This window comes from Aythya fuligula, chromosome 13, assembly GCF_009819795.1.
Source record: "Aythya fuligula isolate bAytFul2 chromosome 13, bAytFul2.pri, whole genome shotgun sequence".
In the NCBI taxonomy this organism is placed as follows: Eukaryota; Metazoa; Chordata; class Aves; order Anseriformes; family Anatidae; genus Aythya; species Aythya fuligula.
The window spans coordinates 3,061,354-3,075,036 of record NC_045571.1 but is presented as its reverse complement, the minus strand read 5'-3'; the positions used below and the strand labels follow the sequence as shown (position 1 = coordinate 3,075,036).

The window sequence follows — 13,683 nt, the reverse complement described above, 5'->3', positions numbered from 1 at the left end:
TGCACACAGACACAAAAAAAGGTTCAGAACTGCTATACAAATAAAATTTGGACCAAAATATCCAGTAGGTATTTACTCCCAGGAAAAGCTTATCAGGTACAAGTGTAAGTGTAGTTTCTGGTGACTGTTTTCAAAGCTCAAGCAAATGCTACAGGTGCAGCCATCACTACATTCCAAGAGTCGAAACCTGTTTTGTGTAGGTAAGCAGATCTGTAACACTACTTATGTAAACAACAGCAAATTAAAGAAAAGCACACCACACACCAGTGTCACAGTTCAACAATGCTATATAAGAAACAGGCAGATTTGGGGTTTTCCTTTCAAACTCGTAGAAGAAATACAAATATATGAACCTCACATATTCTGTTAAGAACAAACAGTAATTAAATAGAGCAATCCTTTCTTCACTACATACAGAAATAGCAATGTATTTACAGTATTTACAATTTTCAAAGATTTTGGACTTCTTACATTGTTTTGCAGGAATTAATATTCTTCAGGTTGAAAAAAAAAAATAGTTACAGTAGCTTGAGGAACCAGTCAAAATATAAACAGCTTCTGAAGTCAGGTTACTAATTCCAACTTACTGATGTAAAGACTAGAGTGCCTTAAAATGAAACAAAACCACTCATTTCCCCTAAATATCCCATTATTCATGGGACAATATCACAAAGTACAAATGTTTTAGACAAATTGATATTGCTCATTTTCACAGTTTTCTGATTTAAGTAATGAAACCAAGTGAGCTGCAGTCTTAACTGCTTTGTGTATTCAGGCTGCTGCTGTCATTGCGGCAGTACTAATATCAGTTAGAATTTCCCCTCGTATTTTCATTTACAAGCAATCATGTTCTCACATATAACTAAATTTTGACTTTTTGCTCAGATTAAAATAGAAATACACCAGTTTGAAACAAAATCTGTTTATATTCAGGTTCACTTTGCAAGATCCCAAATTAAGATGAAGACTCTTCTATCATGCACTTGAGAAAACTACTCTTAAGCAATCAAAAGTTGCTGTAAATTTAAAGCAAGGGGGGAAAAAAACACAACATTACCAATAATTAAGGGGAACTGTAAAACAAACAAACAAAAAAACACATGAAAACTATAGTAAAAATCTGTAAGTGAGGAAGATGGTACTTGTGTTCAGATCTGTTCTTCTAAGTTGACAATAATCAATGAGCCTGTTCCGAATTAACAGTACTGTAGATAAGAATTGTAGGCTTTACAGTAATGCAAACTTCTAGTGCCTTTTTTTTTTTTTTTTTTTAATTAATTACAGTACTTCCTGAAAATATAATAGTGATTCAAAACTTGCAGACTGAAGATGGGAAAACTTGTCCATCCTTCATAGCGGCAGAAATACCAGTTAGGGCAGACAGAAATTAAGTTATTTGCCTACTTCTTACACTGTAAGACTTCAAAGAAAAGTAATGTCTGAAGTCCTTCACATGCATTTGACAAGAGTCGCTGGCATAGGAGTTCTGAGTTATTCAGCATTCCCTATATACAGATCAATGTAAATTAACTATATCCAAATTACTGAGATGCTCACGTCAAAAGGAAACCTGAAAAAATTTAGTCCTTCCCTACCACTGTTAGCTTTTCGATGGACTATTTGACAGATTACACACTCATAAGCCATATTTCATACTTTCACAGAACAGAAATCATTGTCAATTCATCCCAGCCTCTTAAAACCACGAGTAGGTAGCTTTGAGAATTCTACGTACATGTCACAGGCATCTTCTTCCAAAGAGGTAAGATGCTACTGTAAAAACAGATCTGTTCAAGTTGAAGCAGTTACATGTTTGGTCAGAACTATACAAGTATTTAGCTTCCAAATAGTAGAGTTTCTGAGTTACATAAAAAAAAAAGTCTGTAAGTGGCAGCAAAGCTGCATGTAAGGCATCTTAGGAATGATTCCAACACAGCTCATTGCCTTCAACGTTTCATTAGGTTTAACTAACACAAGCAACCTCTTACATTTTCAGACTGTTTACTACTAAAGCCATGCCCATTGGGATCAACCCTGAGACATCTGTAGACCTTCCCTAACGACAGGCGCAACACGAAGTGAGCGTTTCCACGCTTGCAGAATGTCTGTCCGTACAGCTGGTTCACTGCGTCGCATGAGAGAGGTCAGTCCCGCAGCCAATCCTCACTAACTGGCCCAGTCCTGGAAGCGGAAACAGTCACTGGCAATCTTCCACACCGTGTTGGTAGGCGTGGCTTGTGCTGTCAGCAAGAAGTTCTGGTTGAAGTAGCGCTGCTTGTTGCCATCAAATTTTACTGTCCCACATGTCACCACGAGAACTGTCGTCTGGCTTTGAGTAGCTTGCTCTTCACAAGGAGAAAAAGTATAAAGAGAACAACCCAAACAAAGACTAACAGGTAAAAGAAGCAGGAAACGTATGCGAAAGTTTTATTCATTTCTGGTTGTACTAGGTATAGGCTAAAAGTTGGTTACACATCCATGAAAAATACAGTTTTGTTGCATCATTTCTATGTGGACAATAGTGTATTCGCTCTCCAACAGTGCTTTTTAATAGGTTTTGTATTTTCATCTCATGTCGTTCGCTTTAGAGCACTAAAAACAGCCCCTGGGTTTTTGCTTAGAATAAGCTCTCAGGATTTGATATACGTATTTAGCAAGTTGCATACGTTCCCCTCTCCCTCACCCCGCTAGACCTCGTATCCTTTTCATGGCAGAGCAAAGCAAGCACGCTTGGCAACAGGCTTTTGTCTCATACTCCGCAAATATCCATTGGAAGTCATTTATTAACTTCTCAATTACGTAAGCATTTCTTTGGCAGTTGCTAATTAGAAATCAATGTAACTTAACATCAGTTCAAGATAGAAAGAATTCAGAGTACATACAGGTTAATGATTTGTTCCATGTTATACTGCACGTCAGTATCAGAGGCTACAGCAGAGGTCTCTTGGCTCTCAGACATTGTCAAGGACAACATAACCCAGTAAGCCAGACTTTTCACAACCCACAAAAATACATCACATTTGAATACGATCTTAACAAAAAATATCCTTGAAGTGTTTTCCCAGGCATGAGATGTAGTGTGGAGTTGCTGCACCTCTTGATTTGTGCTTTTTTTATGCACAGCTTTACCTTTTAACCCTTAGTATTTTCTCTAAGCTAGACCCAAGAGCACTATTATAGCTGTAGTTCACTTGCAGTGGTTATAAGATACCTAACTAAATAAATAAATTATAATGGAAGCTTACCATGAACAGGCTGGCAGTCCAACACGTTAATCTGGAATTCACTAGACGGCAACATTTCAAAAAATTCATTCAGTGCTTCTTGCCCAGACACTGCATTACCATTCCAAACTAAGGTTGCTTTGTCCAAATAAAGCCTAGTCAAAACCTGAGGGGTTACGAACAGACATATTTGGAAAAAAAGCATAAGCACAACACTCTCCACAAAGAGGTTGAGAGAATCTTGTTTTGCATTACAGATTTCTTCAGCTACGTAAATAAATAAGACGCCCTCCTCAAATATTAGGTCCTTTTAGCAATTAGTGCTCCCGATCAAGAATTAAAATAAAAACATGTTTTGCTTTATAACTTGCATACTGACTTGTGTCCAAATTTAAATATTGATGAGATTCCTTTAACAAAGCTAGAAATACAACTGAACTACTTGATAACAAAAGGAAAGGGCTACTTTTCCAGAATAATTAATTGCTGATTTTGTGTATGTACATACATGTGACACAGGTAGTCAGCAAATTATAATTTCAGGTAAAAAAAAAAAAAAAAAAAAAAGGAGAAAAAAACAGTAATGGTGGAAGCCTACAAGAGGACAATTACCTGCAGCAGCAGCAGAGCAGCACCTCCCCAGTATTTCATAACCTGTGGGGTACCTTCCCTACCTCCCCTGCAAGCTGTTGCTACACCTGCGACTACCCTTCTTATGCAGTGTGACTCAGTAGTGACACGCAAGTGCTATTTTCACAAAATCTACAGCTTTTGAAATTACAAATGTAATACAGTAAGAGGTCCAAAGAGCTGTCAGTTCCCACAGGTTTTTGTGCACAAATATCCATTACATCATACAACATGAGTGTGGTCCATGAAGACTTCTGGAGTCAGACAGAGCTGTTTCCACTTTATCTTTCAGCACTCCTAAAGATTCCCAGAAACAGAAGGGAGAACTGCTTACACAAGCTTAGCAAAAAAGGAAGCTAAATCCTAGCCTTAGAAGTCACGTGATAAACCCTAAACGTAGCTGGACATGAACTGAAATATACTGAAGAACACTAATGCACCTCCTAATCGGGCCCCCCTCACAACAATGCTGCATAGTAACACAAAAATTTCCCTTCAGGGCAGTCCAAGAGGCCAAGTTGAGATCTCTGTTCTAATACAACATGTAACATCAACTTCCAGGTACTTTCAATTAATGCTAGTTAGAAAAGCAAGCAAAAACACCACAGGAAGTTCAAACTATTGTCAAAATATCTACATACCCTCCTTCTTTTATCCATTGTCTCATAATAAATGTTGACAAATTCTTCTGCAGCTCTGCAAGCCTGATCCACATAAGTTTTGAAATCCTGGAGAGAAAAAAAAGCACACATACAAAATTACTGGTTAGGCAGTTTTATGCAAACTAGTCATCCACACAACTTCTCCAGCTAGTTGTCAACCAAAGTCACCATCCTTTCCAACCTCACTGAAAGATGATGTCAAATAATGATGAAATTAATTCCAAATTCCTCTTCTATGTGCTGAAGGTAGCACTTTTCTAAGATGCCAGTTTTAAGAATCATGTATGAATGCTTATTTATTTATTGTATTTAAATTGGAAATGTTTACATTGGAAAATGGCCTATGGCTAGCTGAACTAGTGTGAACACAAGTTTTCAGTAAAAATAGCTTTTGTTGTGATGGCTGGTCTGAAGAAAAGTTAAGGAACAAGATTTAGCCATTTATTTCTGAAAATTAGCAAGAATCCCATCACACTACCTCCATAGTCTCATTTTTAATCCAATTATATATATATGTAAAATGTAATAACAGTTGTAACTGGATATATAGGAAGGAGAGAGAAGGCCTGTGACCATGCTGACTATATTCCAGTATGAATTGCTCCAGTGTTATATCCACAGGTAAAAACCACTACACACTTCTCACATATCTCTACTTAATTCATCCAAAGGTTATCAGCCTTTGGTGCCACATCACTGCACTGGGATCTCACCCAGTTATTGATTCAGGCCCTTAATCTCTTACAGACCGTGAACAGTGATGTCTGAACTTCCCGTCCATAGATCTATAAACTTTCATTTGGTTTTGCTATGATAACTTTGTTTAAAATATCATCATTCTTCTATTTCAGCACTGTATTCTTGGTGTTTGCAACTTAATCACTAGTTCCCTATTTAGCAACTTACATCTTCTTGGCAGTCTTTAATGAATAAATACCAGAACTACCACAAATTCCTACAGCATTACCCCATGAAACACTTCTGCTCAGAGAAATTCCCATACTACAAAATATTTAAATGACCTATCAAATAATTCCTGCTTACTCCACACACACACACAAAAAAGTATTTCATATTACTGTTTACTATTTTTTAATATCCCACTGTAAGGACATGAGCCTGTTCATCTTCCTAGCTCATCCTACAGTTTCTGAACCCACAGGCCAGTTCCCAAAACGACAAAGCACTCTGAAAGGCACTGCGCTCCAGCCAGCAGGCACTCTTTGGCAGCAGGAGACGAGCAGTGCCCAGCTGCCCACCAGGGGCCCTGCAGGCAGCGCTCGTCCTGTCGGTGCCGTGCCGTTACTGCCGGCCAGCCCCCCCCGCACACTCGCACCCTGCAGCCCGCAGCCACGCAGTGCGCGCTGCCAGCCGGACCCCAGGCAGGCAGACGGGATGCGAGGGGGCGGCCAGCGGCTCTGTGGGGCGCTGTTACAGAGCCCGGCTCTCAGGCACCACCAACGCGCCCCGACGGTCGGGCGGCGATCGCCGTGCGCGCAGCGCTGCGCGGCCCTTCGGAAAGCTGCGCGGGCCCCGGGGCTGAGCCCGGCCGGCCGAGGGACCCGGCGGAGGCTCGGGGCGCCAGCACAGCGCCGCCGCCAACGGCCCCGGCCCCGGGCCTCCCGCTGCCCTCAGGCACCGCGGCCCCAGGCCCCAGGCCCTTCCCCTGAGGCCCTCAGCCCTACCCCGTCCCGGCCGGGCGCAGAGGCCGCGCGGAGGCCACCGCACCTCCGCCTGAGCCCCCGCGGCGCCGGCGGGGCCCAGCCGTGCCCCCGCTCTCACCAGGGCGGCGGCCATGAGGCGGCGGAACGGAACAGAACTGAGCGGAGCGGAGCGGAACGGAACGGGCCCGGTGAGGCGCGCGAGCGGCGGGCGGGCGGGCGGGACCGGACGTGCGCCGCTGCAGGGCCCCGCCGCTTCCGCCCGCGCGGGAACCCGGGGGCCGCGGGTTCGAGGCCCGGCCCCGCCGCCAGGCTGTGGCACCGCGCGTTGGTATGAGGCCGGGCTGGCAGCGCGGGGCTGAGCTCCATGCTGATTGTAAAGGGCTTGGGAGGAAATACCAGTCGTGTGTGCAGGTGGCTGAGTGGGAATCCGCAGCGAGTCCAAATGCCTTGGTGTCCACTGCAGTTTTCTCAAAATAAAGGTCGTAGCAGAGCTGCGCTGCGCACCATTATTCTTCCCCAGCTCCTTCTCAGGCCCATGAAGCTGTTAGTCACAATTTCATTCATGTGTGTGTTCTCCCCTACAGCTACAAGCACTATCCTCAGCATAGCATCCCTAATTATCAAGGTAATGCAGGAGCATTACCAAGACACTAAGCCAAAATACTGCACGGCTGCTCCCCCAGCAGCGCCCTCAGCCATCGGTGCGCACCGAGCAGCCCACGCACTGCAGATCTGCTCTGCCTCTGCATCTGCCTTCAGCACGTTCAGGCCTCAAAAACACAACGGCATCCAGAGTGCAGCAGTGAAAAAGAAACAAGAACTTGCATCAGCAGTTCTGCTTTTCAGTGCTAGCAAAACCAAACACTTTAAGCGAATAATTAATCCGTAGATTTGAGTTGTTTCATTCTCTAAGAACCCAACCCTTGCTGTATTTTTTCATCTCTTTGTTGTCATGTTCTGCTCTCCGCGTTCTTCCTTAAAAACACTTTACAGTGAGGAGAAAATGCTACAGGCACAGAACATCTAATGTATTACTGCTCGATGCCACAGTGCTGATACACTAACATGTCTCTGTTCTCGATGCAGCCACAGGTACAAAGCACCCAGCCCCACGGAGCTCCACAGTATTGCCTTTCTGTTCCACACAGTTTGACTCTACACATGATGCAGTGTAACTGTGAGATGCTAATGCAAGGTACCTCCTGCTCTGTCCTCTGACACAAGAGCACTCCCAGCCAGCTCCCTAGTGCCAGCTCTGCAGGCACCTCTTACACCTGTTCAAGGGCACGGCAGAGCACATTTGCTACAGCAGCTGTTTTAAAGAAGAGTTCAAGGACAGAGCAATTCAGAGTTGCTTGCTTTAAAACCTGTAGGTGATAAACAGAGGTATGTATACATTAGCACCAGGGAATTTTATACTTGCTCTTTCTGATTCCTCACTTGTATACTTAAAATTCACAACTTCTTAACTAAGTGTAAGAGACCATTTCCTTCACACAGATTCCACTTAACACCTGCTATTTTCTTCTTAGATCTGCAGGGAGTGGTTTCACATTAACTTTTTCTGTGGCAGTGCCAACTTAAGCAGTCCCTTTGTTTTACTGGCCTTCCCTGATTTGCAGTATGGCTCAGGACACTTGGCCATTATTTCTCCTGTGTGATTTTTCAGGCAGATCCATTCACCACTTGAGTTCAGTGTGTGACTCCAAGACACAGAAGGCAGAAGAAGAACAGTAACAGCAAACGTTAAAAGAGAAGGATGGGATGGATCTACTTCTGCCAATCTAAGCCTCAGTCACGGTCAAGATTTTTTCTAACTGTCACTTGAACAGCTGCAAACAAGTCAAGGAACACTTTGTACAAAAAATGTATATAGGAAGTGCTTTTTTTTTTCTTTTTTTTTTCTTTTATTTTCCATAAATCCATGTTTGTACTATATATGTATATTAGTTTGTTTAACGTGCTAGTTTAAAAACATTTATTCTTCATGAGTTTAGGACCAAAGTACACTCTTTTTGCCCAGTTATATTCAAGTGGCATGGAGATTATATGTATGTAATGCCATCTGATCACCAAAAAAAGAGTTTTTTTCTACAAATGGGTTTATTAAACATGTTTTTCTCTGGATCATTATATGCCTTTGTTGTTACCTGCACTTTGCCCTCAAGTATTTGAACCTGATTGTTCTGAGAAGTGCCTGCAATTATTTCAAAGATTCGGACACGTTATGTAACAACATGTATATATATTGCTGTATCATGCCAAACTCCCAAAATAAGATAATTCAATGTATTCCGTTTGGCAAAACACCCCTATGAGACACCCCTATTGTGAGACATAAACACCCTTATTAAAATCACAAGGAAGCAAAGTCATTCAGAATGCAGCATGTTTTTGACAGAACTATACAGCACGCAATAGAACGTAAGTTTCTGCATAACTTTCCTGAAAATTCCTGTTTCAGAGACTGTACCAATAGTGAAACAGACCTAAGTCCTACAGAGACCACAAAGAGAGACTGTATCTCAAATGGCTTACAGTCACAGTTAACGCAGCAAGCAGCTGCACCAAATGTGGCTGGCAGGTAAAGAGAGGATGTAAAGCTGATGCAAGCATGCTTTTGCAAAGACTGGTTGTGTATACAGCAGAACACACTCCCATGTAGCAACTATGCTATGAACGCTGGACCCTGTCATTGGCAGTAATAAAAACAAACAAACTTCCCTAACAACACTTCTAGTACGAAATGAAGTTCCAGGCAGACATTGTATCAGTTGCATTTTGACAGCATAGTCAGAAACACCTGACTAGTTCCTATGAGCAGTTAAAGTAGCTCTCACAGAGAGCAGGAACTCAACGGCAGCCTCAGTGAGTATTTTAAATCAAGCCAAGGTTACAAGCAAAACCATTTTAGTTGCTTGAGTTTAATGTCTTAGAATGACTGGCCCTCAAGCAAGAAAAGAGAAACCAATCCAGCAGTGTTATGCTGTTAATAAAGTGCACCTGGGTAATCAGACAATTAGTTGACTCCCTTATGTAGGACAGTCTGATGGAGATGGTATTATTCACATTGGTCTGACTGAAAACAGTCCACAGAGAAGCACAGGAGAATGGCATTTCCTCCTTCTGCTTCTAAAATAACAGTTGCCTGCTAATTGTGAAGACTGAAAAGCAGTTCAAGTACAGAATAGCCTGGAGCACAACAGGACTTAAATGGTACTATTGTGGCCCTCCATTATAACTAATTTGGTGATCCTTTTCATGCTTCTTGTAACATTAATGTTAGTGCTGTGAAGCAGCACTGACCTTGTCCTGGGAGAATTAGTCTGGACCTCAGATGGCCTCTCTGCAGTGCCTTGCAGCAATATGAAATAATTCCTCAATATTTTTATGCAGAAAAAGAAAGTGAGTTTGGGTTCTTCAGCATCTTCCAGAGTTGTGAAAATATTCATGAGGTCTTACACGCTATGCTACAAATAGTTAATGATAATGATGTGCTCTATATGTTAATTTGTGAATGCAATTTCATTTACTGGCGAATAACCAGATGGAAATTGCACACATTACTTACTTACTTGTTAGCAAGTTGTGCTTACTTTCACAGATAGCATGGCCAAACATGCCTTATATTGTCTCTGGAAGACTGGATATAAAAATGGGTCAATGTTTAACACTTTGTCCTTGATTTCCTACATATTTTAGATCTCTTCATGCTTCTGCTACGTGCATCTTTTTTTTTCCATGTGGGAGTGACTTTTCCCCAGCCTGCTGTGCCGGCCGGGAGCCGGCAGGGGGGAGAATGCACCAACATCCAGCGCTCCCATAGCAGGGACTGAGCCAGGCAATTGCAAAAAAAAAAAAAAAAAAAAACTTGCTGCTTTGCTGGAGCAAGTTGAGCCGTAAGGCCGGCCAGTTAAATTTGCATAATGCAGTATACAGTAGGAAACGACCTGAAGAGACCTGCAATTACTTACTAAAGATGATGTGCAGCTGACTGTGAAGAAATCGTATACTGAAGGTGATAAACACTGGGAATGGAAAGATGCGTCTGTGATAGGACTGCTAGGGAGAGGACTGAGAGTTTGGGTCAGGGCATATGAGGCTGTGCCCTTTAGTAGACTGAATCACATCCAGGAATGTCAGCTGTATACTAATTTGTCATTGCTGTGTAGGAGTTGTATCACTAAGAAACAACATATTGTGCTGAATTAACAACTGCTTGGTGATGGTTGCTTAATACAAAAGTTCAAATATCTTCCCATTTTAAATCTCAACTCTGTCATTGTGTCACTACATCACCATGCTACCTATTTACCTCAAATTAATAAAAGTACTTCATAATACCTCTCTCATATAAAGAAGAGCTATCATCAGTTTCCAAACAAAAAAAAAAAGCAAGGCATTGAAATTATACGTCTTGCTCAAGGTCACAAAGGGAGAAAACTGCAGAAATGAAAACTGCAATTCCAGTCTTTTACACTCGCTGTGTAAACATCTTCACTCCATTCTGAGATACTAGTGTAAAATTAAAAAGAATCAATCCTATCTGTTATCTTCATTCTGTATTTCATGTTTATTTTCTTCACATTAGACACAATTTAGACAATGTGTCTAAAAAGTACAGTGTCATGCTCCTTTTCTATGGATTGGATGTGTATGTAATGACTACTGTAAATGCTAGTGGAGTGAAGGAATTGTATTTTTGTTATTACAGAGACTGTGAACAACCTGGATAAAACAACAGAAATGTGACAAATACCTGCAAAAGCATTACCTCTTTGTTTACCCGTATGCATCTGTGAAACCTGGACGAGTAACAGGCTTGGCACAAGCCTCCCTGCTGGCAGGTTGTGCAAAGTTCTCTATTTTTCAAACACGTTAAATTAGGAATCTGAGGAAAAGATTTTTTAAACTCTCATTTATCAATGGCTGCTCCATCAAACGAAGTAATGTGTAAAGAATAAAATCAGAAATAGTAGAAACTAAGGTAGCTAGTGAGTTCACAAACCTTTCTGACAGTTCAAGATTTGTGTCTACGATTATATTTTTTTTCATTCAACTACTTTACACAGTGCAATCATTATCTTTTGTTCTGGCAACGGTTCATCGGAATACTGCTCAAGCAGGATTCACTGCAGATTTTCTAGTGCAAGTTAGGGAGGTAGATAATTTAAAGATTCTCTATGCCCGTTGCCTGCCTTAGCACCAGTCATAACTCAGTGAAGTAACGTGTCAAAATGGAAGATGTGCTAAAAACATGGGTGCAGAATTCATTCTCAGCTGCTTCTAAGGATGACACAGAATTCTGAATATCCCTTTAGTCATTAGACTTCTTGTTGGGACCATGAAAATGGGGAAAACCAGAATTTTTTTCCTTAATGTGAAGCAGTATGCAAGACCTAGTTCAAAATATTACTGTGAAAGAGGTAACTTGGTAGCTCACAACAGTGGCCAAAATATATTCAGGTCTAAGCTTCCTGCAAAAACAGAGACTAAAAAACAGAAATCCACCACCACAGTATTGAAAAAGTAAGAGCAGCAGGAAGAAATGTAAAATGTTTGCAGGTGGTATGGAAACTCCTTCAAGACATATTAGAAATCTGAGATACTCAGAATAAATTCATGTCACTTAATGAAATACTTCTAAAAAGATCATTAAGGTTGAGAACACTTAATAACAAGCAAACATAGAGAATTAGAAGTACAAAGATATCCTCCAAAAAATGAAGTTGTTTCCAAATGGAGAAAATAGGGGGGGGGGGGGAAACATAAAGTTTGGCTGGTAAAATTTAAAAAGGAAGTAAGGCAAATCAAAGTAGTTCTCAGAAACATTTTACTCAGGCACTATGAATGAAATCCTTTTTCAAACATATCAAAAGCAACAAGCCCTGCCAGAAAATCTGCAAGGCCAACAAGTGAACAGTACACACCAAAAGAAGACAAGGCTGTAGTAGAAAGCTAAACAAACTCTTCATATCTTCAGGAGTTTACAAAGTCTCTTATATTAGAGCCTTTCTTAAAAGGGAATGAAATGAAGGATCTGTCATAAAGTGAAATGTCAGGACAAAAGGTTTTAGAACAAATCCATAAAACAAATAGTAACTAATCACAAGTTGTATGCCAAGTTATGTGCTCCTAAAGGACATGCTAACCATGGCATGTAATCTCTAATTTACAACAGGTTCTGTCCTCCAGGAATGGAAAGTGCCAAATTTGAGGCCAATTTTCTAAAAAAGCTCCAAGATGTATCTGGGGAACAATAAAGCAGTAAGTCTGATGTTTGCCCTTTGCAAATTGGTAGAAACTATAATAAAGAACAGAACTGGTAGATACTTTGATAAATGTGACATACTAGGGCAGACTTAAAGTAGCTTTTTAGGGAGAAGCGTCACAAATCTGTTAGTTCTTCAAAAGACTCAAGAATCATGTGGGGGTAAAGAGCCTTACTAATGAACAATTTCTTCTTCCACTAAGTGATTTCCTTAAACTTTGAGATTTTTCTAACTCATGGTTGTAGATTTGTCATACTCTGAAGTAGCTGAATAGTTTTTATATGAAATATTTTATGTAAATGTACAACTCCAAGTACCAATCCAAATTATGTCTGTGGAATAATAAGACTCTCTGCTTACCATCTCTCACTTCTTTATCCAACTCAGACATTAGATATAGTTGTAGTATTTTTATGGCACTTTTGCTGATTATGCAAAATTAGACTTTGAGAAAGCTCACCTAAACCTGACTGCCTGAAGATATATTTTCTTAACTTAGAAAGCATCATTTGCAAAAGGAAACAGAAGAGTCCATCTGAAACATATCTAAGATTTTCTTCAGGATTGCCCTTTTAGGCACCTTCCCTTGAGCAAGCCTTTACTTTGGGTTTTTAAGTAGTAAAAAGTAGTATGAGCAGAAGCAATTTCCACTTTGTGTTGAATAAATCATAGTCATTCTGTATATTGTCCAAATAGATTCCCAAATATGTATTTGAATGTAGATCAAGTAACAACTAAGTCTAACTCATAGTTTCTCTTCAAAAGCCCAGCTATTCCTACCAGTTTCTCAGCCTTTATCTCCAGCACCTCAAGCCAACTTACCCATGCTCCCCAGGCTTTTCTATTCTGGAAAGAATGTACAAGGTACAAATGCCAGAATGACTCAGCAATGACACTGAACTCGCATGCAGAGTTCAAGCAGTTTACATCAAGATGACTCACCAAAATACCTTTACATCTGAAGATGGTTCCTAGAATATGCTCCACTACACCCACTTACCATATGGAAGGGAAATTTTGAGTTAGTTTAGATCTTACAGACCAAAGCAGAGGCAAAAAGTGTAACTGTTGAAATAGCTGGGATCAGCAATTACGACTGTGAGATGCATTAGATATATGGGGTGGTTTTCAGTCTGTAATCAGTAATACTAACCTTTAAAATTATTTTTTTGTTGGAAAGCTTCCTAAAAAGCTGATACTAAGAGCAATGAATTCAAACTGTAATCACAAA

At 40.7% G+C, this 13,683-nt stretch overlaps 1 protein-coding gene across 1 annotated transcript; it reads right to left on the bottom strand.

Annotated features, from left to right (window-relative positions):
• Positions 1-269: 269 nt before the first annotated feature.
• On the bottom strand, positions 270-6,388 carry NXT2 (nuclear transport factor 2 like export factor 2). Its single transcript, XM_032196252.1, has 4 exons — positions 6,299-6,388; positions 4,496-4,582; positions 3,246-3,390; positions 270-2,345 (listed from the first exon to the last, which is right to left on the bottom strand). The coding sequence occupies exons 1-4, from the start codon at positions 6,311-6,313 to the stop codon at positions 2,167-2,169; spliced, it is 426 nt and encodes a 141-aa protein (XP_032052143.1). The 5' UTR covers positions 6,314-6,388; the 3' UTR covers positions 270-2,166.
• Between the last annotated feature and the right edge of the window lie 7,295 nt (positions 6,389-13,683).